We start from the raw sequence: 24410 nt of genomic DNA, 5'->3' as shown, positions 1-24410 counted from the left end.
AAGCTACTCTACAAATGAATCCTTGACATCTTAACCCACAGATTGCAATCAGTAATGATAGACATTAACATCTTCTCCATGATAATTCACAATTTGGTGCCCTGCAATGTTACTTCATCAACACAGCCAAGGCAATCTTGACCACTCTGTCAGAGATATTGCTTTTCATCAATCCATCCTTCCTTTGCCCTTTCTGCAGGTTGAAACTAATTTGAGTTTCCATTTTCCAGTTTTAATGAAGGGTCTATAACCTGAAACACTATCTTTTTTGTCACCATCCACAGATGCTGCCTAACCTGCTGAGCATTTCCAGCATTTTCTGTTTTTGGTTCAAAGTGCCTTATTGGTGATCAAGAATACATTTCAAAACAGCAAATAATTCAAATGTAAACTTCACATAATTGCTAACAGTATTTAAAAAGAGGAAATGTGTTTGCCATCAATGAGTGAATAAAGAGCTACTTTGTTAGAAAGTTATTGGTGTGCAAAAAGCTGTAAAGTTGTACACAGTGGCGAAAAGATGACTCATTAATAACCACATACATGGTAAAGATTGTCCTGATCACGTTTACTTAAACATGCAAAAAACAGAATACATCTGAAAATAGACTAAGCATAAAAGATTACATTAGATGTCATTGAGAAAGAAAGCCACCTTTGGTACAAATGTAACAAAATGCATAGTTGCCGCAGGTGATTGAAGAAATGACCTCTGTGATTACTGTTGCTACAAACGCACAGTGATTCAGATGAGTATTAAGCAGTCACAGTCTGACTTAGCCAAGATGAGCAGCTGAAGCCAGTTTATTGTTTCATCCACATTTTGTTAGATACACTGTGGTGCACTTTGCCCTGCTTGCAAACTTAAAGAAACTTTTTCAACTAATTATTTCCGTGTTACGTAAAAACAGTTACATTCTTATCTTCAACTTTGAACACAGAGAAAAATATATCCAGTTGTCAGCAGTTAAAATACCATAAAAATAACGGTGTATACATGCTGTTCTTCGACCCAAGTCCCAATTTGTTGAGACATGAAAAAAAACATGCATTAATTCTCGATTTGCTAAATTCAAATTCCCATGGAATAAAATTGCTTATGATGGCACTGAAAATAATCACTGCTTCATAAAGATTACAGATTTTGTGTACGTTTGCCTTCACTCAGTTCTTGACAATTGAGATGTCTTCTCCAGCTGGATATTTAATCAATATTTGCAAATGTATAACTTTTCATCTTAATACAATGAATCTGTCCTGTAGTCAGACCGTAGGTTATGACACTAGGGAGTGCAAAGTGAAAAAAACATTTTCATAAGGTCACTGTCTTAGTCTGTACATTGAATTAACAAAACGCTATTTTTAATTTGTTTTTCTCACCGACTCCTGTGCATTTACAGCTGAACATATAAGAAATGAATGTTGCCTGACAGAAGAAAGGGAGCCAAGCTAAATAAAAGCATTGAACTAAAATTATAAAACATTCAAGACAACAAGTTAGCATTTGAGTACACACAACAATATCTCTTCCAAATGTGACTTTAAATTTAATTTACAGAACCCTTGTGTCTACACTGATGGTCTGACTTGGATATCGGGAGTACTCAAATTACCATGAGAAGAGGCGTTACTCATTTTGTGGCTCCTCCATGGTACTTTTGCTTTCCCGCTTTTCCGAACGTTTGCTGCGCTTCTTCTTCTTTTTCGTAGAAGATGCAGAATGTTGCCTGTCCTGCTTGATAGCTTTGTCCTGGTGGCCGGAGAGCATGACAGGGCTGCCGCCCACGTAGATGTTTGACTGATAATCATCAGCTTCCAGGGTTTCGAGGTTCTGTGGTGCAAACCTGGGGGTCCAGCCAGGTATACCACCTTCCAAATCTGGAGATGCTTTAATGTAATCCACATCTGTTAAATCAAGCATGGAAAAATACAATGATCATTTTCAGTTCTTGATAACCATTAGATTAAATTCATGAAATCTGAAGTGAAGCACACATTTAGCACAAGCAACCGAGGGAAAATTTCCACTCTGTAGCTTCATTTCCGTTGAACATTCATCTAACAACTATTATCCTTGATGGCGCCAATTTAGGCTTTGCTTCATTTACTGATATCTTTGTCCTTTCTATCTCCTCTACTTGTATTTAATTTGTTTTTCTCCTTTGTGACATCTCCTTTCTCATCCTTTGAAAAAGGGCCAATGCCCCATTGCAGCTAATATCATCTCTGCCTCATAAATTAATATTGTCCATTAGCAAGGGATATAAACAAAAATTAACTGTGCCAAGCAATGAAACATCCAAGTTATGCTTCATTTCCAATTTTAATTCCAAGGAATCGAATATTCTTGTGAGATATATGAAGTGTATCTTTCTATAAAGGTTTGGTTGAAGATAGGAAAAAAGGAAACCAAACACAGTTAGGGGCAGTGCAGCTTGTAGAGATTCTGCTTCACAGCGCCAGAGATTCGAGGTTGATCCTGACCTCTGGTGCTGTCTGTGTGGAGTTTGCATGTTCTCTCTGTGACCCCCAGAGGTCTCCACAAGGTGCACATCCCAAAGACGTGTGGGCTTGTAGGTTAATTGGTCTATGTAAAATTCACCCCAAATGTGCAAGGAGTGGATGGGAATGTGGGATAACATAGAACTAATGTGAATGCGTGATCAATGGTCGCCGTGGACTCGGTCTAGCGAAAGACCCGTTTCCATGCTGTATCTCTGACCTAAACTAAAGTAAACAGTTCATGTTCAAACTTGATTGTACGTATCTAAACCAGTCATTTTATGCCATCTCCAATTCTCCATTTGTGCGCACTCATGCCTTAACTTAAACCATCTTGACATAATCAAGGCCTTGGCCTACGGCTACATTCATTATTTTTTTTTCCCCAGATTTGGAAATGTGTCATCTACAGAAAACTTACTCCAGGCATTTTATTCTACGCTAATTTATCAGCTGCATGTTTATTTTTAATTAGGAAGGAAATGAATTGCATTTGTACAGCACTTTTCATTTCTCCAGAATGCCCTACAGGATCTTTACTGTCAAATAATTACTGTGGAATAAATTCATTGAGGTGTTTTAGGAAAATACAATATACAATGTGTGCACAAAACCATCCCACAAACAACAATGATCAACAGAATTGCTTTGGTGTTTCTATTAATTTGTTTGTGGGATGTTGGAATAGAAACATAGAAACATAGAAAATAGGTGCAGGAGTAGGCCATTCGGCCCTTCGAGCCTGCACCGCCATTCAATATGATCATGGCTGATCATCCAACTCAGTATCCTGTACCTGCCTTCTCTCCCTTTAGCCACAAGGGCCACATCTAACTCCCTCTTAAATATAGCCAGTGAACTGGCCTCAACTACCTTCTGTGGCAGAGAATTCCACAGATTCACCACTTTCTGTGTGAAAAATGTTTTTCTCATCTCGGTCCTAAAAGACTTCCCCCTTATCCTTAAACTGTGACCCCTTGTTCTGGACTTCCCCAACATCAGGAACAATCTTCCTGCATCTAGCGTGTCCAACCCCTTAAGAATTTTGTAAGTTTCTATAAGATCCCCCCTCAATCTTCTAAATTCTAGCAAGTACAAGCCGAGTCTATCCAGTCTTTCTTCATATGAATCTCTGACCAGCCCAGCAATGATTGCTCAAAAATCAGCAAGAAAAGGGTGAGGAAGATATGACAGTCATAATCATAAAGACATACAGTTGGAGACAGGCCCTTCGACCCAACTTGCCCATGTCGAACAAAATGCCCCATCTATGCTAGTCCCTTCTGCCCACGTTTGGCCCTTATCCCTCAAAACTTTTCCTATCCATGTACCTGTCCAAATGTCTTTTAAATGTTGTTATAATACCTGCCTCAGTATGTCCCCTGCCTCATTCCACATACCCACAACCATCTGTGTGCACGCTGCCCCTCAGGTTTTAACTGTCTACCTTATCTATGCCTCTCATCATTTTATATGTGGAATGTTCTGTTACCAGACAAACTGAAGCTCTGGTAAAATGTGTTAGTCAATGCAAAATACAATGCAAGTTTTTTTACATAGTGGGTGGTGGATGTGTGGAATGTGCTGCCAGGGATTGTGGTGGAGGCAAATATGATACTTGGATTTTTAAGAGTCTTTTAGATGGTCACATGGATATGCAGGGAATGTATGGATATAGATCGTGTACAGGCAGATGAGGTTAGCTTATCTTGGCATTATGTTTGACACAGACATTGTAGGCTGAAGGACCTTTCCTGTGCTGTAATGTTCTATGTTCTATTTTTGAAGTCAGGCAGTCCTCAGGCAGTCTACCACTGCGTCGCTGAGCTTCCCCAGTTGGCAATGTGGAATTTAGCTTACTCCAGGATTCTATCGATCATTTATAATGTCTTTGTCATCAAAGTTTGCAAAATCTCCTGTATTTTACATTGATCATCTGAATTTTTTGTCATCATAGTTTCTACAATCACCTGCATTTTTCATTGATCTTCTAAAGATGCTTTGGTAGCTCCAGAGAAACTAATGTGGGATTAACCTAAATCTCTGTGCTTCCATCGTGTTGCCCAGAATTGTCATCACTATTTTCATAACCTCTCTCTTGCAATTTTCTTCTTTCTGCTTTATTGACCCTCCTTCCTCTCATTTTGTCTTCCATCCACATCAAATTGAGAAGTAAATGAAAATCAAAAGAAAAAATAACTGCTGATACTGGAAATCTGATGTTAAAAAGCAGAACATTCTCAGCAGATCATGCAGAATCTGTTGAAAGAGAACAAGTTAATGTTTCAGACCCTAGGTTCTGGCAAAGGGTTTAGCACTTGCAACTTTAATTGTTTCTCTCTCCATAAAGTTGCAAGTGCTAAAACCTTTGCAAGAACCTAGGGCCTGAAGCATTGTTGCATCACCTTCCTATTGCATGCTTCATGTTTTGTCACTTAGGCCTATTTCACCATCTCAATTGTTGACTGATCTACCTAGATACAGGGGCAGCTTAAGTTCCTTCCAGCTGATCGATCCTGTCCTATCCACACAAAGAGACTGCTCAGTTTCCCTTGTGTCCAGAGTGCTGCAACTACAAACCATGCCTTCCACTACAGGACACAACATGTTCGAGTAACTTAACAGGTCAGGCAGCATCTCTGGAGAACGTGAATAGGTGACATTCCAGGTTAGGACACTTAATCTGAAGAAGGGTCCCCACTCGAAATATCGTCTACCCATTTTCTCCAGAGATGCTGCCTGACCCGCTGACTTACTTCAACACATTGTGGCCTTTTGTGTAAACAAGCATCTGCAGTTCCTTGTTTATTCGTGGTTGCAGTTTATTTTTTTGATCTATAGCGTGGAAACAACCCTTCAGCCCACTGAGTCCATGCCAACCATTCGGTCTGTTCAACTAGTTCTATATTATTACACTTTCACACCCACTCCCTACACACGAGGGGCAATTTACAGAGGCAAATTAGTTAGTTAGTTTGTTTAATTAGATTAGTTTATTGTCAGTGAAAAGATTTTTGTTGCAAGCTAACCCATCAGCGGGAAGACTATACATGATTACAATCCAGCCATCCACGGTGTATAGATACATGATAAATGGAATGGAACGTTAATGCAAGATAAAGTCCAGTAAATTCTGATTAATTAACCAACAAATCCACATGATTTGGGGATGCAGGAGGAAACCGGAGCACCCGGAGAAAACCCACAGTCATAAGGTGAACGTCTATATTCCACAGACAACTCCAATGGTCCAGATCGACACTGGGTCTCTGGCACTGGGAGGCAGCAGCTCCACCAGCTGCGCCAATTTGCCACCACTGGCTATCTGTGTCACAAGATAAGACTCCTGCATAACTCCTGGGATTCTACAGCATCTTCATGTCGCAGAAAATGAGCGGCTGACGTACTTTCTTTGTCTTCTCCTTTCTCATCAGCTGGTCCAGTGAGGATATACAAGCTGATAACATTTGGTGGTTAAACCAGCCAGTGATGGGAGCTTGAAGTCATTTTACATAGAACATACCACAGAGAAAGGTGTGGCCCTTTGGTTCACAATGTCTGTGCCAAACATAATGCCAATGTAAACTAATCTCATCTGCTTATGCGTCACCCATATCCCTCCATTCTCTGCATATCCATGTGCCTCTCCAAATATCTGAAACACCACAGTATCGTATCTGTTCCACCACAGCGGATTATGCAGCGGAGATGGTAATCTCAGGGGCAGCAAAACCCAGGGTGTGTTTCTAAATTATATTCCCAATGAAAGTTGTTACTCTGAACCTTCAACTCTATTTCTCCTTCCAACATGCTGGTTTCCAACATTTCTGTTTTTGTTCCATATTTCCAGCATTTGCAGTATTTTGCTTTAATGTTGGCATTCCTCATAGATTATTTTTTGCACTGCCACTGATTAATTTCATTCCTTTGAAACGATTTTAATTTTTATACTGCTGTCTCAGCTAATTTTCACAGAGTGAGAAAATAAACTTTTTTATCTGCGTGGCTAGGTATTGTACACTTATTATTAGATTGCTTTTTATTAAGTATGCCTCTGGGAGACTTTCTTAATTTCCAACTTAGCTATTGTTCCTTACGAGACTGGCTACCACTGCCAAAGTAGATATTGTTTTAATTTTTACTTTTTCCCTGTAGCATTTAGAATATGCACAGTTGCTTTTGTATATTCATGGTTTTTAATTTTATGCACCCAGTGAACAAAAGGATAATTATTTTGATATTGCTTTATTTGACAAATGGAAAAAAAGGGATTAATTCTATTTGATGGAAATGTGTTGGCACTCACATCGAGATGTTAAAGATTGGCTACAGGCAAAATGCACTAGTAAATCAGAAACTGGTCAGTTGAGAAATAATTAGCTTCGGAAATAATTTTAGTGATGGAACCATGAAATTTGAATGCGTTAAATACATATCTTCAGGGGTAATTTCGATATTAGAATATATTTGTATACTGCATCCATCCTTTTGAAGTTACAATATATGTAATATCTATTGCAGAGCAGTCTGATCACCATAACAGTTCGAATGTGTATCTTCTGTTTCAGTGGTGCTAAATCATCTTTTACACATGCAGTACAATATGCAGAAAGCATGTTAAAGCACAGGGTGCAGCTTGGCAAATAAACAAAGGGTCAAAAATGTTGGAATGCCTGGACCTGAATCACATTTAAGCCCTATATTTCCCATATAATCTACAATTGGAAGTCTATGTGCCCTATTTAGTGGTGTTAAAATCATCTTTCACGTACACATTAAAGTGAGCAAAATACACTTTAAGGCAAACGGTACCACTTGGCACATAACTAAATGCCCAAACTGTTGGGTTACAATGGCCACACTTGAATAACTTATAGGTCCTGTATATATACAGTACTGATCATTTTTTAGTATAGAGATACAGCATAGATGCTATTCCTTAGGCCCACTGAGTCGATCGATCACCAATTCACACTAGTTCTGTGTTATCCCATTTTCGTATCCAAGGCAATTTACAAAGGCCAACTAACCTAAAAACCTGCAAATCTTTTGGATGTGGGAGGAAACCAGAGCATCCAGAGGAAACCCATATGATCAGAGGAAGAATGTGCAACTTCCACACAAACAGCACTCGAGTATCAGGATTGAACCTGGCTCCCTGGCGCTGTGAGGCTGCAGCTCGACCAGCTTTGCCATAGTGCCGCCCAATCTCCTTTTTGAAGCATTCACAATGACTGATTTGCTTGTGAAGCTGACTACCAGGAAGGTATGTATTCTTCCTTGGATACTCTGGAGTTTAGAAGGATGAGGGGGATCTTATTGAAACATATAAGATTATTGAGGGTTTGGACACGCTAGAGTTGGGGGAGTCCAGAACCAGGGGTCACAGTTTAAGAACAAGGGGTAAACCATTTGGAACGGAGATGAGGAAACACTTTTTCAGAGAGTTGTGAGTCTGTGGAATTCTCTTCCTCTGAGGGCGGTGGAGGCCGGTTCTCTGGATACGTTAAAGAGAGAGCTAGATAGGGCTCTTAAAGATAGCGGAGTCAGGCGATATGGGGAGAAGACAGGAACAGGGTACTGATTGAGAATGATCAGCCATGATCACATTGAATGGTGGTGCTGGCTCGAAAGGCCGAATTGCTGCTCCTGCACATATTGTCCATTGGCTACTGATCATTCTGAAGCCACCAATCAACACCTGATCAATTGACGAATTCCCCTAAATTATCTGTCCAATTTTGTTTTTCAGATGGCTAACAAGTCTTTCAAAAATATTGACTGATATGATCCACTCATTCTTCAATATTTCTGTGGCATTCTTTGCTCACAGTTCAATCTTCATACTTTTTCTTGTAGGAAGGAACTGCAGATGCTGAATAATACCGAAGATAGACACAAAATGCCGGAGTAACCCAGTGGCAGGCAGCATATCTGGAGAAAAGATATATGTGACACTTTGGGCCAAGACCCATCTTCATATTTTTTTGTTTGCCTTCTGAAATATTTCAGTGGAAGTACTGATTTTATTTTTAAATTGGGAGCTACAAACAAATATCCCCACATGTTGCTGCTTACATCTACATTGTCAATGTAAAATTGGGAGCTATAAAAATATCACAGAAAACAGACAATGTTGGAAGAAAATTATAGTGAATAGTGTAAAATACTTCCAGTTTAGTTTAGTTTAGTTAGTTTATTGGTGTGTATACTGAGATACAGTGACAAGCTTCTTGTTGCATACTATCCAGTCAGCAGAAATACTGCATATGATTACTCTCAAACCGCCCACAGTGTACAGATAGAGGATAAACGGAATAACATTTAGTGCACGATAAAGTCCAATTAAATATAGTCTGTGGGTCTCCAAATACGTAGATAGTAGCTCAGGATTGCTCTCTAGTTGTTCGTATTGTGGTTCACTTCTCGAATAACACATGGGAATAAACTGCCTCTGAATATGGAGGTATGTGTTTTTACACTTCTGTACCTCTTGCCTGAAGGGGAGGGTAGAAGAGGGAGTGTCTGGGGTGAGACTTGACCTTGATGATGCTGTTGGCCTTGCCGAGGCAGCGTGAAGTGTAGATGGAGTCAATGAAAGGGAAGTTGGTTTGCATGATGGTCTGATTCAATAGACAATAGACAATAGGTGCAGGAGTAGGCCATTCGGCCCTTCGAGCCCGTTCAATGGCTGATCATCCCCAATCAGAACCCCATTCCTGCCTTCCCCCCATATTCCCTAACTCCGCTATTTTTAAGAGCCCTATCGAGCTCTTTAAGAGCCCTATCCAGCTCATTAAGAGCCCTATCTAGCTCGTTGCCCGAGAATCGTTGAATAGAACTGCACGGCACATTCAGCACACAATGTTTGTGCCGAACATGATGCGAAGTTAAACTGATTTCATCTGCCTGTACATGATCCATGTTCCACATCCCTTTATTCCAGACATTTCCATGTGCCTATTTAAAATCCTCAAATATCACTATCGTATCTGCCTCCACGACCAATCCTGGCAATGAGTTCCAAGCCCCACCACTCTCTGGTAAAAAACCTGCCCCATACAATTCAGGAGGAGGAGCCATCTTGGTGAACGGCTGCTAGCAGCAGCCGTCCGTCTTAAATTCGTTTTTTTTTTTAGTTTTTAGTGAGTCCTGTTTTTTTGTTTGTAGGGGATATGGTCTTTTAATGTGGGGGGGTAGGTGTTACTTTATTTATAGGTCCCTACCTGGTCGGTGTGGCAGCCTTTTTTCCGGGCTGCCCGTCGACCCGTCGTCGTGGCCTACCAGCGGGCTTGGAGCGCCGTTTCTTGGCGGGAACCACCCAGCACCTCGGCCTGCGTGGCGGCACAGCGTTGGAGCGCTGGAGCGGAGCGGAGCGGAGCGGGCGATGCCGTGCCTGGGTCGCCGCGCTGGAGCTCTGGCGAGCTGGACCGCCGTGAGCAACATCTCCGGGCTGCGGGTTTGCGGAGCGGAGAGACGGCGTGCGTAGAGGCGGCAAGGCGGCAGTGAGGAGAGCGGGGCGCCGACTTTTTCATCTGGAGCCTAGGAGCGCCAAACCGGCGCGGCCTTGTCGGCTTCGGCAGCCGCGGGCTCCAACCAAGAAGCGGCCGTTCCAAGTGGCCCAGCCGCCGAAAGGACTCTCCCGACGCCGGGGCAAGACCACCCGGTGAGAACGGCCAGGGACATCGGGCCTCCGTAGAGGCAATTGCGGTGGCCCCAATAGGCCTGACTTTGGGGTGAACATGGGGTGGGGATTGGACATTGTGCCTTCCTCCACAGTGCTATCCATTGTGGGGGGATGATTTTTTTTTGTCTAACTGTAGTCTTGTAGGTCTGTGTCCAAGATGGCTGCCGTGAAGAGAGAGTGGACGCTGGCACGAATTGGTTGCCGCTGCTCTCTCTTCACACTGTGTTTTTGATTTTCTGTTTTTGGATTGAATTCTGTTTTTAATTTGTGTCATTGTGATGTCTTTAATTACTTGTTTTACTCCGATTATATGTTTTTATTCCGATTACTATGTAAGGTGTCCTTGAGATTTTGTATGAAAGGCGCCCATTAAATATAAAATTTATTATTATTATTATTATACTTCTCCACTCTCACCTTATAGCTATTCCCTCTGCTGTTGGACATTTCCACCAAAGGAAACAAGGTTCTGATATCTATGCCTCACATAATTTTAAGTGCTTCTATCAAGAATCCCCTTCAACCTCCGATAGGATTGATTTAAAGGGATATGGGTCAAACCCAGGCAAGTAGGACTCGTGTGGTTTAGACTCATATGGACAGGTGTAGTTGGAGCATCTTGTCAGCATGGCCAAGTTGGCCCGGCAGGCCGTGCTCTATGACTCTATGACACCAATATTTACAAAACAAACAGTTAATTTGGCGATACTTGGCAATTCAAATAGATGCACACCTCATAGTGTATTCAGAAGTTCCCCGCTGTTAAAAGAAGTGCATACAAAATATAATGAGCTTATCAGTGCTATATCGAAGCTGCATTTACAAAGAGAGGTTTCACATTTAATTAAACCTGTTGTGACTGCTACTTCACAGAATTAATTGCTTAGATTCCTTTTAATTTTCCTGCTCTTCCACATTGCACTTACAGAGTGATTATTTGCATGCCAGATGAAATGCATGGGGCGAGGCTTTGTTACAACTTAACCCTAAAGATTAGAGAGACTGGACAGTGACCAAAAATGGAAATACAGTCTTTAAATTAGATAAAGAGAATCCAAGAACATCCCATCCTCAATGTGGGTGGGGACCAGCAGGCTGAATGAAGGTATTATCAGTTATTTTCAGATAGAGGTTCATGTCATAGGAGTAGAATTAGGCTATTCGGCCGATTGAATCAACTCCACCATTAATCATGGCTGATCTATCTTTCCTCTTCAACCCCATACTCCTACCTTCTCCCCATAACCTTTAATAACCTTATTAATAAAGAACCTGTCAATTCCAGCTTTAAAAAATACTCAATGACTCGGCCTCCATTGCAGTCTGCGGCAATGAATTTCAGATTCGCCACTCTCTGGCTAAAGAAATTCCTCCTTATATACTTTCTAAATGTAGATCTTATTCTGAGCCTGTACACTCTGGTCCTAGACTCTCGCACTACTGGAAATATGCTCACCATGTCCACACTATCCACCTCTTTCACTATTCAGTGCTGAATACATGATCAATCTTGCCCTCCCCCTGCTATTTCCACCATCATAGAAACCTGTCCCCAGACATATCCGTCTCGTCCATACGATATTTCAATGTGATATGTACATTGAAATTTCTTCTGAAATGCCGACCCATTGACTTGATTAGCTTCTTCATTCATTCTGGGAGATCAAAGTCCAAGCTATCAGATGGCAAAAAAGGAAACCACCTGAGCTAGCTTGTCATGGAATATCCATTAGAAAAAACATTCAAGCACTAAGGTCCATCAAACACTCACCAGGATTAAGCAGTTTAGTTTAAGACAGACTTTAGAGAGAGGTCGAGAGGACATAGGATTAAGGTGAGGAGGGAAAGCTGTAATAGGAAACTGAGGGATCGCTTCTTCACACAAAGGGTGGTGGGTGTATGGAACGATCTGCCAGAGGAGGTAGTTGAGACAGGTACTATCGCAACATTTGAGAAACATTTAGATAGGCACATGGATTCAACTGGTTTAGAGGGATAAAGGCCAAAAGCAGGCAGGTGGGACTAGTATAGAGAGGACATGTTGGTCAGTGTGGGCAACTTGGGCAGCAAGGGCTGTTTCCACGCTTTGTGACTATGACCCTATGATTCTATACAGCGTGGAAACAGGCCCTTTGGCCACTAAGACCAGCAATCATCCCACATTGTACACACGCACTGGCCTACACTCTAGTGACAATTTACTATTTTAGCTGAGCCAATTAGCGACAAATCTATGGGTCAAATGGGCCAACAAGTGGGCCAACTAGCGACAAATGAATGGTGGGAGGAAGTTCGAACACCCCGATAAAACTCACCCACTCACAGGGAGAACGTACAAACCCCATATAGACAGCACGCATAGTCAGGATTTAACCAGGGTCTCTGGCGCTGTCAGGCAGCAACTCTACCGTTGGGCCACTGTGCCGCCCAGTTGACAATAACTAAGTGAAATTATTTAATTGGTTAAAAATGGCAATGAATTGGCAATTAACTGTGAATGGATTACGAATGAGCCAAACAACTAATAATGAAATTGTGCAATTATAACATGCATTCTTCGGTTACGCCAACCTGTTTTGTATCATAATTTGTATGGTGTTAATGATGTTTGCAAATTTACACCATGGTTTGCAATTATTTCAAGTAATTGAGTTGCTCGTCAGCTCTCCATGCCATTCACAATAACACTATCTCCAAAAGAAAACACTAAATGTCCCTAATTCAAGCACCCTTTAATGAATCAACGAACTCTACATCTCTATGTGTTTCTACATAATTTATATTCCTTGGACAGGTATACCTGACATTGGGAGCTTAAAAACATGGGCTGACATGTTGGCGCCAGAGTGTGGCTGGTCCCAGAAGAGGATCTGCTATCATCCAATAATATTGTTCCACACTTCTATATCTCTATTCCATTTGAGATACAGCATGGAAACAGGCCTTTTGGACAACCGAGTCCGCATCGACCAATGATCACCAGTAACCTAGTTCTATCCTACATTCTCGGGACAATTTACCGAAGCCAATTAACTTACAAACCTGCACATCTTTGGAATGTGGGAGGAAACCGGAGCACCCGGGGAAAACCCACGCAGTCACAGAGAGACATGCCAACTCCTTTCAGACAGCAGCAGTAGTCAGGATTTTACCTGAAACTCTGGCGCTGTAAGGCAGCAGCTCTACCACTGCACCTATCCCCCCCCCCCTGTTTTGTTTTCTGTTTCTTGTTTTTTTGTACTAAATTATATGTATGCACTGAGTACGAGATGCTTTTAATCTCATTGTACATGTATAGTGACAATAAATGGCATATCTATCTATCTATTGTGCCACCTGTGAAAACAAATAATGCATTCTGTATTTGTGACACTGGACAGCCGAGTGACTTTTGTGGTAGATTATTTGTGGAGAATTTCAAGCATAATGATGGGTTGCCACCCATATCATGGATGTGAAAAAGAAAAATTTGTATGGTCCATTTTACAGAATACAAAATAATGAACTCTTTGTGTTGGCAGAAACGCAAGCAGTTATAAATACTCAAGTCTGAAATTAAATCTTGTTGGATTTAATGAAAAAAAACCCTGATATTACCGGGTGACAGAAAATGTTAAGGTTGGAACATGGTCATTACAGGCAAGGTTCCGAAAAATGATATTGGACATGATCCTCCTCACCGCCTACACTGAAAGTGATTTGGATTTTCTTTAAGCTAGAAAGAAGTGAAAATATATTAGCTTTTTTTATTAGCTTAGGAAATGTATGGGCCCATGCATTACAGTCACCATACCTGCACAGGAATACCTGAGGCATTCAATCAAGCACCCAACCAACAAACCAGAAGTAATATTGGTCGTCAGTCTGATTTTCACAAAACCATGCTGGCTTTAAAGTCATATTTGAACATGGGGCTAATGTGGCACAAATAATAACACTCAGGCAAGTGTGAGTGATTGGATCAGAATGGATCCGTTAGGGACAGTAATGAAAGCTGGAGAAATGTTAGTCAATAATCAAAACTGGTGGTGTTAGGAATCGATTGGTTGGCAGATTTGTTGGCTAAAAAGAGTTTATGATCTGAGAATTCATCAATATCCGGGAGTGGCTCTATTGGTCATTGTACCTATTCACTTGATCTCCAATTAATATGTCATGTTGTGCTATGTACACACAAGGAACTGCAGATGCTGGGTTACAAAAAATACACAAGGTTCTGGAGTAACTCAGCAGGCCAGGATGAAGAAGGGACTCGACCTAAAAGGTCGCTCATCCATGTTCTCCAGAGACGCTGCTTGACCTGCCGAGTTACTCCAACATTTTGTGTTGTTTTCATGTTATGCAACTCTCTCCACCTCCTCCTGCAATGTGACAAAAAAACATGACCTTTGCTTCTCCATCAATATCATTTCTCAGAGCACAGCACTGACTCAAAATGAAGTTGCTGCATTCTGATTTAGTCTGGCTTTCTTATTCTGTGCTGCTGTACGTCCATTAAAGCAGGGTGGCACAGTGGCAGTGGCACAACGGGCGACTCGCTGCCTTACAGCGCCAGAGACCTGAGGATGTTGCCAGGATGCAAGGGCCTGAGCTATAGTTTATACTTTACAGTTTATACTTTATTCCTTAGAGCACAGGAGGTCCTATAGACGTGTATATGATAATGGGTGGAATAGATAGGGTAAATGCACAGAGTCTTGTAAAGTAGGAGAATCAAAAAAAGGAGGGCATAGGTTTAATGTGAGGGGGAGAAGATTTGATAGGAACCAGATGGGCAACTTTTTGCACAATGTGTGGTAGCTATTTGGAACAGAGGAGGTAGATGAGGCAGGTACTATCACAACAATTTAAAAAGTGTCTCCATGCTGCATGACTCTGAGCCTATAACACTGTTTCTTCCAGCACGGTGCAGGTGACAATCATGCAGGGAGGGTCTGACTTCTACTACATTGGAAAAGCATAGATCAATGCAGAGCCTCTTTTAAAGCACGCGGCTGGCTGCATCGTCAAGAATGCTCCTGCACTGAAACCCTGAGTCTGACAGAATGCTGTTAAATATTCTGCTTACATCTAATATTTATGAATCTCTTAAACTTTAATTGAGAGGCAATAATGTGTTCATGTAATGAAAGACTAATGAGCTTAATGTTGGTGGTTGGCAAAATAAAGAAAACCTGCGAAAGGAAAGAATAAAAGATAATTGGGAAATTAAAAGTAGGATAACAGTTTAGAGATAGAGCATGGAAACAGATCCTTCAGCCCACTGAGTCCATGGTGATCTTTGATCACCCATTCACACTAGTTCTATTTTATCCCACTTTTTCATCCACTCCCTACATATTAGGGGCAAGTATAAATAGGCCTGTTAACCTACAAACCCACAAGTCTATGCGATGTGGAAGGGAAGCGGAGAACCCAGAGAAACGCCCAGGGTCAGAGGGAGAAAGTACAGACTCCATACAGACAGCACCCGCGGTCAGGATTGAATCTGGGTCTCTGGCTCTGTGAGGCAACATCTTCACCAGCTGTGCCACTGTGCCACCCAGGATTCTTGCAATAGCATAGATTCTTGATTTTTTTAAAAGAAATAATGGAAAGAATAGATAATGATAATGCAGCATATCCAATTTATCTATGTTTTCCTGAGGCTTTGACGGAATTATGAGGCATAATAAATATAAAAGTCACGAAATACAGTGTTTGGGGAAAATATAGTAAAATGAACGATGTGGTTGACTTTACGAAAGGAAGCAGTCAGTGGGAGTAAATGCCATTCACAGTAGAAGAAGATTAGTGGTGGTGTTCCATGTTGATCAGTGTGTGACCACTGCTGTTTGAAATTGACACTGGAGATTTCAATTTTGGAATCAAAAGCATGATACCAAATTGGATGGAAGTTGGCCCCTGTTACTGTGAAAGGATTGCAAAATGGACACAAAGTGCTGGCGTAACTCAGCAGGTCAGGCAGCATCGCTGGAGAAGCTGGACAGGTGATGTTTCAAGTCGAGACCCTTCTTAGGACTGCAATATATAACAGGAGGCCAATAATAAGATGGTCAAGTAATAATCATATGAGGTTCAATACAGATAATTGTATTATGTGCAATAATCACCAGATGTTGAAACATATGCTAGCAAGAGTATGTACAAGACAAACCCAACAGTACTGTTTAATTCAAAGGATAGAATTGAAAAATTGTAAAGTGATCAGTGTGAAGAAGGGTTCTGACACGAAACATCACCTATCCATGTTTTCCAGAGATACTGCTTGACCCGTTGTGTTACTCTAGCATTTTGTGTCCCAAAGTGATCTTAACCTGTATTCAAAGCGTAAACAGGCTTATAGCACCGCATGCAGTTTTGGTTGCTATATTATAGAAGTTTCGAGGTATAGAGGTATCGCAGAGGGGAGCGAGATTTCTGCAATATAAAATGTGGTGCTATTCACATCAGGTAAGCAGGTATAAATTATGGTACTTTGCTCTTGATGAAAGAAGGCTGAAATATATCATAATGGAGGTCTTTAAAAGCATCTAGAACATGCCGCTATTACAAGAAAAATCTCATGGAGGAACCCATTATGAAAATCATGGGACAGCAATTCAGGCATTTTTCTTCCTCAGCATTAAAATTAGGAAAGGTTTTGATGGACTGAACAAGGAAAGAATGTTTCCACGCGAGAAAAAATATAAAATAGCCACTAAGAAATCAAAAAAATAATTTAGATGCTTAGTGTAGTTTATTGGTTTAGTTTATTATTGTTTTATGTACCAAGGTGCATTGAAAAGCTTTTTGTTGCATGCTTTACAGACAGTGATAAGTCTATATATGAAAACAATCAAGCAGTGCACAGTGTATGAATACAGGTTAAAGGCTATAATGCTTAGGGCAAGATAAAGTCCAGTGAACTTCGATTAAAGATAGTTTAAAAATCTCCAATCAGGTCAGGACCACTCTCTAGTTGGTGAGAGGATGGATCATTTGCCTGATAACAGCTGCAAAGAAACTGTCCCTGAATCTGGAAGTATACATTTTCAAACCACTGTACCTCTTGCCTGATGGGAGAGGGGAGAAGAGGGAGTGACCGGAGTGAGACTGGTCCTTGATTATGCGGGTGGCCTTGCTGAGGCAGCGTGAAATGTAGATGGTGTTAAGGAAGAGAGGTTGGTTTGCGTGATGGTCTATGCTACATCCACAACTCTCTGCAATTTCTTGCGGTCTTGGATGAACCTGTTCCCAAACCATGATGTGATGCATCCTGATAAAATGCTTTTGAAAGTGCATTTATAGAGGGTGGTGAGGGTTGTTGGGGATAAGCTGAACTTCATAAGCCTTCCAGGGAAGTAACTTTACCGAATGAATGATAAGAAAGTGGATTTTATTTTGACAGGGAGCAGTTGAAGCGAAGAAAGTGCACACATCAAAGAGGTTGGACAAGAAGATAAGGTAGATTGAAATGCTGATTAATTTTGCTGAATTGAGAAGGGAGAAAGGCATATGTTGGACATAATAGCTGCATGAAACAGATGGGCTAAATGCCCTGTTTCAGGTCTAAATATTCTGGGATAATATTATGAGCATGAGAATGGAGATGAGGGGGAATTTGTTAAAGGCTGGTGAATCTGTGGAATTTACTGCCACAATCGGCTGTGGAGGCTGTCATTGGGTATTTTTAAAGCAGAGATTGATAGGTACATGATAAGTAAGGTTGTTAAAGGTCACAGAGAAAAGGCAGGGGAAGGGTTTGATTGGGAAGCCAGTCATGATCGAATGGTGGAGTAGACCCGATGGGCAAAATGGCTTAATTCTGCTCCTATGGTTTTTGATCCTATGGTCATCGCTGCTGGCAAGCTGGCCATTGCCAACAGCAATATTGATACATTAAATGTCTAAAACTGCATAGAAAGCATAACCACGCTATGGGCAGATGGCGTGATATTGATGATGTGGGAATGTGTGATGGCAGCTATCATTCAGGTGAGTCATGCAAAGGTTACGGAAGGAATCCCATGTTTGCCTGCGATGCACGAGAGGCAATGGGGATATGGAATGACATTAGGCTCAAGGATCGTACGGTGGCGCAGCAGTAGGGTCGCTGCCTTACAGCGCCAGAGACCGAGGTTCAATCCCGACTACAGGTGCAGTCTGTATGGAATTTGTACGTTTCCCTCATAACCCGGTTTTCCCCGGGTGTTCTGGTTTCCTCCCACACTCCAAAGACCTACAGGGGTTTGTGAGTTAATTGGCTTTGGTAAAAATTGTAGATTAGTGTGCATGATAGGGCTAGTGTACAGGGATGGCTGGTCTGTGAAGAACCTGTTTCCAAGTTGTATTTCTAAACTAAACCAGTATATGTGTGTTTGTTGATTGGCGTTGACTCAGTTGGCCGAAGGGCCTGTTTCCACATTGCATTTCTAAACTTAACTAAAACTAAACAGTTTGTATATCATTTCAGTGGGACTTACACTCGTAGGACTTCTCTGTTCCATCCAGTAACTTGATTATTGCTCTACTTGGTAGTCATTACTACCAAACAATTGTGGGTAGAATTAGAATGTCTAATTCACAACAATTTTAACTACATGAAAATGATTTAACTTAAATGAAACATTAATAACACTTTGCTAGTTAAATTTGCTCATTACATTATCTTCAGTTATATGTAACAGAATTAGTGATGTACCTAATCATGCCCTTATACTTGAGCACAGTTTTATTCTACAGATTTTTCAAAGCTCGGCAAAGGAGGAAAATTAAAGAAAATGTTTAAAGCAGATTAATTCAGTCTGAAGGCATGTCCTGTATTTTGGACATGGTTGCTTTGCAACGTGACATTTTTAAACCAGCACAAAGACCTGCAGAAACTGAATTTACATAAAATAAAATTTGTACTGAGCTTTGCATGGTTTCTTTGTGCTGCTTCTGCCAAATTCAGGGGAATTGGATCGATTCATCCATCTCTGCCATGAGATGCTCCAGGCCCTGACTTCCCAACATGGTTGCTCCTCATTTTAATCATATGGGTATTTACATTATAAAGGCTAGACAGAACAAGATGAGCCACAGGGTGAATGGCTATACTGAATAATTCTATTTGTAATGTCGTACTATGACATATGGAGCTTCTTGCTTCCCAAAAGAATTCTCCATGCCGTACTTTGCTGAAGAGCGAGAAGCAGGCACAGAAGCATTTTAACTCATACACAAAATTGTTTCTATACTTTATATTTTGTCAGCTTGCCTTCAGAGCTTGTTCACCTGATAACCATATTCTCAATTTAAATGGTCATGCCAATTCCCTCTCCATGCTTCCCTGCTACAATAAGGTGTGCATTTTATAGGGGGATTCTCAAATATTTCTACAATGGCTTCAGTGCAAAAAGCAGATTTTAGTTTTTGTATTAGAGATGCAGCGCAGAAACAGGCCCTTCGGCTCACTGAGCCAAGCTAACCAGCGATCCCTGTACAGTGTACAAAGGGATATGGGCCAAACACGGGCAGGTAGGACTAGTGTAGATGGGGCACCTTGGTTGGCATGGGCAAATTGTGCCGAAAGGCCTGCTTCAATTATATATCACTCCATGATTCTATCTGTCCACTTAAATTTAAATTGTGACAGATTTTTGAAAGAAATATGGAGGCTGTGACAAAAAGCTTCTTTATTCAATGAGCTGTAATGTTCTGGAATAGACAAGAGTGAAGGAAATCAAAGCAATCAATGATGTTGAAAGGAAATTGGATAGGGACTTGCAAGAAATATACTTGCATATCTAATGCAACATTTGAGCATGACAAATAGGATATACTGTATTGTTGGCGAGAGAGCTGGCATAAACCATCAGATAAACATTCTTCTGAATTGAAATTATTTTGTACCTCTATATTGGTGTTTATTTTTAATATTTAGTTTAGTTTACAGAGTGGAAATAGGCCCTTTGGCCCACTGAGTACGCACCGACCAGCAATCGCCACGTACACCAGCACTATCATACACGCTAGGGACAATATGCAATTTAACCAATAAACCTGTACACTATTTGTTTATAAGTGATCCACAACAGCACACACATGGGAGTGTGGGAGGAAAACGGAGCATCCGGGGGAAACCCATGCGGTCACGGGGAGAACATACTGACACCGTACAGACAGCACCCATAGTCAGAATCGGACCCGGGTCTCTGGCACCGTAAGGCAGCAACTCTACCTCTGCGCCATCATGCTGCCCATTAAAGTTTAATGTGGTTATTTTTGTTCCTGCAGGTCTTGTTCTTTCTCTTTTTTTTATTATGCTTAGTTTCCTCTCTCTCTCTTATAATTCCTCTAATTTGACCCGCATATGTGCATGAATGCAGCTTAGGTAAATAATCGAACATTAACTATCTTTATTTTCCATTGTTGCTACTTCATCCATATTTCAAGCATTTATTTCAGAATTTGTGCAACTAATATATTCTTCATCTCTTCATTTATTTTTCCTTTGTTTGTAAATGGGCTGGAAACTCAATGCAATTTTACTCCAATGCAAATTCACTTCAAGGCATGGCCACCATGGGCTGGAAGTTCTTCTCTTTTCAACAGAATTTCTGAGCCCTTCTTCCACAGTTCACCCATCTATCAATCACACCTCCTCCTCTGTACCCAACTATCACCTAACATAATGTGTTCCTCCAGGAGTTTTGATTTTTGCTCCTGTTTTTCCCACTGCTCTGGTTCCACTTATCACCTCCCAACATCTGTCTTTACCCACCATACACTCATTCCCCACTTGATTATATTTGCCTAATATTATCCACACTTACCTTTATCCGCCCATCACCTATCAGTCTCAACAGTCCCCCCTTCCCCCACCTTGCTCCATTGTGCAGCACTTCTGGCAATGGGTGTGAAACAGGTTCAGGAACCTGATATGGGAAGAGTCAGTTCTTTAGCTGATGTCTGAACATTCAGGCTCCTATACCATCTCTCAGAATGTAGAAGAGAGGGGATTGGTCAGGTTGGCAGGCATCCTTGATGATATCTGCAACCTTCCAGATACAACACACTGTGAAGATGGATTGGATGGAAGGAAGTGACAAGCATGTGATGGACTGGGCTGCATTCACATTCTCTGCAAGTTCAGGCAGTTAAGGCAGAGCAGAGCAGTTGCCATGGAGGCTAAAATCTATTGCATTAGAATACTTTCTATCCCTCATCTGTGGAGGTTTGAATGAATATTTGTGGCCCATTGGAATCGTCTCAGCCTCCTAAGTCATTGGTCTGACACCCTCACACAAGATTCTCGATCGCTTTCTTGTATTTTGTCTCCTCATTGTTGTTGATCCGACCAACAACAATTGTATAAGAAAGAACTGCAGATGCTGGAAAAATCGAAGGTAGACAAAAAGCTGGAGAAACTCAGCGGGTGAGGCAGCATCTATGGAGCGAAGGAATAGTTGACATTTCGGGTCGAGACCCTTCTTCAGACTGATGTAGAGGTGGGGGGGTCGGGATGAAAGGAAGAAGCGGAGACAGTAGGCTATGGGAAGGGGAGGGGAAAGAGGGTGAAAGCAAGGACAACCTGAAATTGGAAAAGTCAATGTTCATTACGCTGGGGTGTAAACTGCCCAAGCAAAATATGAGATGCTGCTCCTCCAATATGCGGTGGAACTCACTCTGGCCATGGAGGTGGCCCAGGACAGAAAGGTCGGATTCGGAATGGGAGGGGGAGTTGAAGTGCTGGGCCACCGGGAGATCAGGTTGGTTGGTGCGAACCGAGCGGAGGTGTTGGGCGAAGCGATCGCCAAGCCTACGCTTGGTCTCACTGCTGTAGAGCAGCTGACACCTGAACCTCTGCCTCGCCTGGAAAGACTGCTTGGGTCCTTGGATGAAGTCAAGGGGGGAGGTAAAGCGACAAGTGTAGCATTTCCTGCGGTTGCAAGGGAAAGTACCAGGGGAGCGGGTAGTTTGAGTGGGAAGGGACGAATTGACCAGGGTGTTACGGAGGGAGCAGTCTCTGCGGAAAGCCAAAAGGGGAGGAGATGGGAAGATGTGGCCAGTGGTGGTATCCCGTTGGAGGTAGCTCAATTTGTGCCATTGCATGATGTTTTATCTGTGGCATGGTCAGCAAATAGTTTGAAGATACTTTTTCTGTACTTTAGATTCATTACATTCAGTCTCGTGTTTAAAATTGTAAGTATGAATTTTGGAACATTTGCAATATTTACTTACCATATATCACAGTGGAACATTTGCAATATTTAATTACCTTATATCACAGATCAAGAAGATAATTGCTACAATAATGTTAATTTTTTAGTGATTCATAAACAGATCATTTGTTATTTTTGTTTGTTAGGTTTACCACCCTGAACCAAACTAATAAAAAAATACTTCGATGACCTAGGTTTTTCAAGTTTTCTACATTCAAACGGGGGAACAAGATTTGAAGGAGAGTATTTTTAGTCCACATTGTTCTCCCATTAAAAGCTTTTTAGTACAGTTCAGGCTAATATTATCCTGGGCAAATTACCAAACCTAGCTGGTACTAGTAGTAAGACAATGTACATGGAGGGTCCTGTAAACTGTAATGATGATTTAATATTCCATTACGCTATCGGGAAATCATAGCACGCAATGAGCTCGAAATAAATGCAAAAATGAGCATTTTGGGGCATATTTGTGATTTTTCTTAACATCTCCATGCGCAGCCCACTAAATTTTTCACATGGTTGTGAAGATCATATCATCTATATTAAAACATATATAAAACTTAGAAACAGTTATCAAGCTAATTTTTTTCTCATTGCAAAAAATGTCCCAGCTGTTCACTTTTTCCAATTTTGCTAATGACAACTTCAGACTGCTTTTGGTGCATACTGTTTGTTTTGAAATGGCCATATCTAAGAACTGAGTAACGGTAGACCCAGTTTTCTTTTCAGAATTATTCTCAGGTAAGCATATTGAAGTACAGAATATGTTACACAATTTGGAGTTAATATCTTTTGAATTTAAAGGTTTAAAGCTTTAATGTAACTATGTAACATAACAAAATAAAATTTTGTTAGAGGTCGGGTTAACATTTGATTCTGTTATTCTTTAATGGATCATTCCTTACACAAGAATGAAATGGTCATATCTAAGAACTGAGTAACGGTAGACCCAGTTTTCTTTTCAGAATTATTCTCAGGTAAACATATTGAAGTACAGAATATGTTAACTGGGAGAAAAACTGTTTCATAATGCCTAAGCCACCTTAAGAAAGTCATGTAATTTTTTAATTTCATTAATTTTTGTTCATTTTGTAAATCACGATTTAGGGTAAACCGGGTAAATGATCTGGTTACGCAGTTTTTTGACGCATCTTAAAATGCCAGTGAGCTGTACTCTAAAGACAGAGTGGTTTAAGCAATACATACTCCCTTTGAAAGACCAAAATACAAAATATCAACAGTTGCATATCTAGTGTTAGGTCATCCTATCACTTCTATTTTTATTTGTAAATGAGGTGAGGTTTTGCTTGAAAAAATTACCAATGCAACTTGCACAACTGTTGGTACAGTAATCATTTACATTTTCTTTCAAAAGCTGAAATCATTTTCTATTTTTGCCATAAGAAACTTTTCATTTTTTGCACAGGTGTCCTCTAACCTTAAATACAGTTATCATGGCGACTTCGAGATTTTGATCTTTCAGTAATGTTAGAAAACTGAAATGATTATTGTAGTTTAACAGCATTTCACACAAATATGTTTAGAGAACATCTTATTGGGCATCTTCCAACTATTGTTACACAGTTCGGAATTAATATCTTTTGAATTTAAAGGTTTAATATAACTATGTAACATAACAAAATACATTTTTCTTAAGGGTAGAGTTAATATTTGAGTGAATGAATGAATCATTCTTTAATGAACCATTCCTTACACGTACATTAATAATAAACTTTAAAATGCATTGGGCCATATACAAATGAGCTTGGGACCAAAATGTCAATTTTGGACCACATGTTTGCCATCGGGCTAATGTTTGCTTTAAATGATCAATCACACCTTGGGAAATACAAAATGACCTATGGCAGAGCAATTATCTGCTTCTTTGTGCCTATCAGACCCCCCCCCCCCCCCCCCCCCCCCCGTTGGACAATTAAGGGACTATTTGGGGAGTCTGGTAGGACGAAGGCAATGGATTTTTATTCTGGCATGGCCGATTTTGTATTTCCTAGGCTGTGATTGATCATCTAAAC

At 40.9% G+C, this 24410-nt stretch overlaps 1 protein-coding gene across 2 annotated transcripts in view; it reads right to left on the bottom strand.

The window, feature by feature from the left end:
• Nucleotides 1-542: 542 nt before the first annotated feature.
• The window catches only part of LOC116978584 (protocadherin beta-7-like), a 189498-nt gene continuing 165630 nt past the window's right edge, over nt 543-24410 (bottom strand). For both annotated transcript variants that reach the window (XM_033029818.1, XM_033029817.1), the window contains exon 4: nt 543-1905. In XM_033029818.1, the coding sequence (XP_032885709.1) occupies nt 1628-1905 (278 nt within the window). In that variant the 3' untranslated portion in view covers nt 543-1627. The remainder of the gene's footprint in view (nt 1906-24410) is intronic.

This window comes from Amblyraja radiata, chromosome 11 (genome assembly GCF_010909765.2).
Source record: "Amblyraja radiata isolate CabotCenter1 chromosome 11, sAmbRad1.1.pri, whole genome shotgun sequence".
NCBI lineage: Eukaryota > Metazoa > Chordata > Chondrichthyes > Rajiformes > Rajidae > Amblyraja > Amblyraja radiata.
The sequence above is the reverse complement of the archived record's forward strand: the minus strand, read 5'-3'. Positions and strand labels throughout refer to the sequence as shown.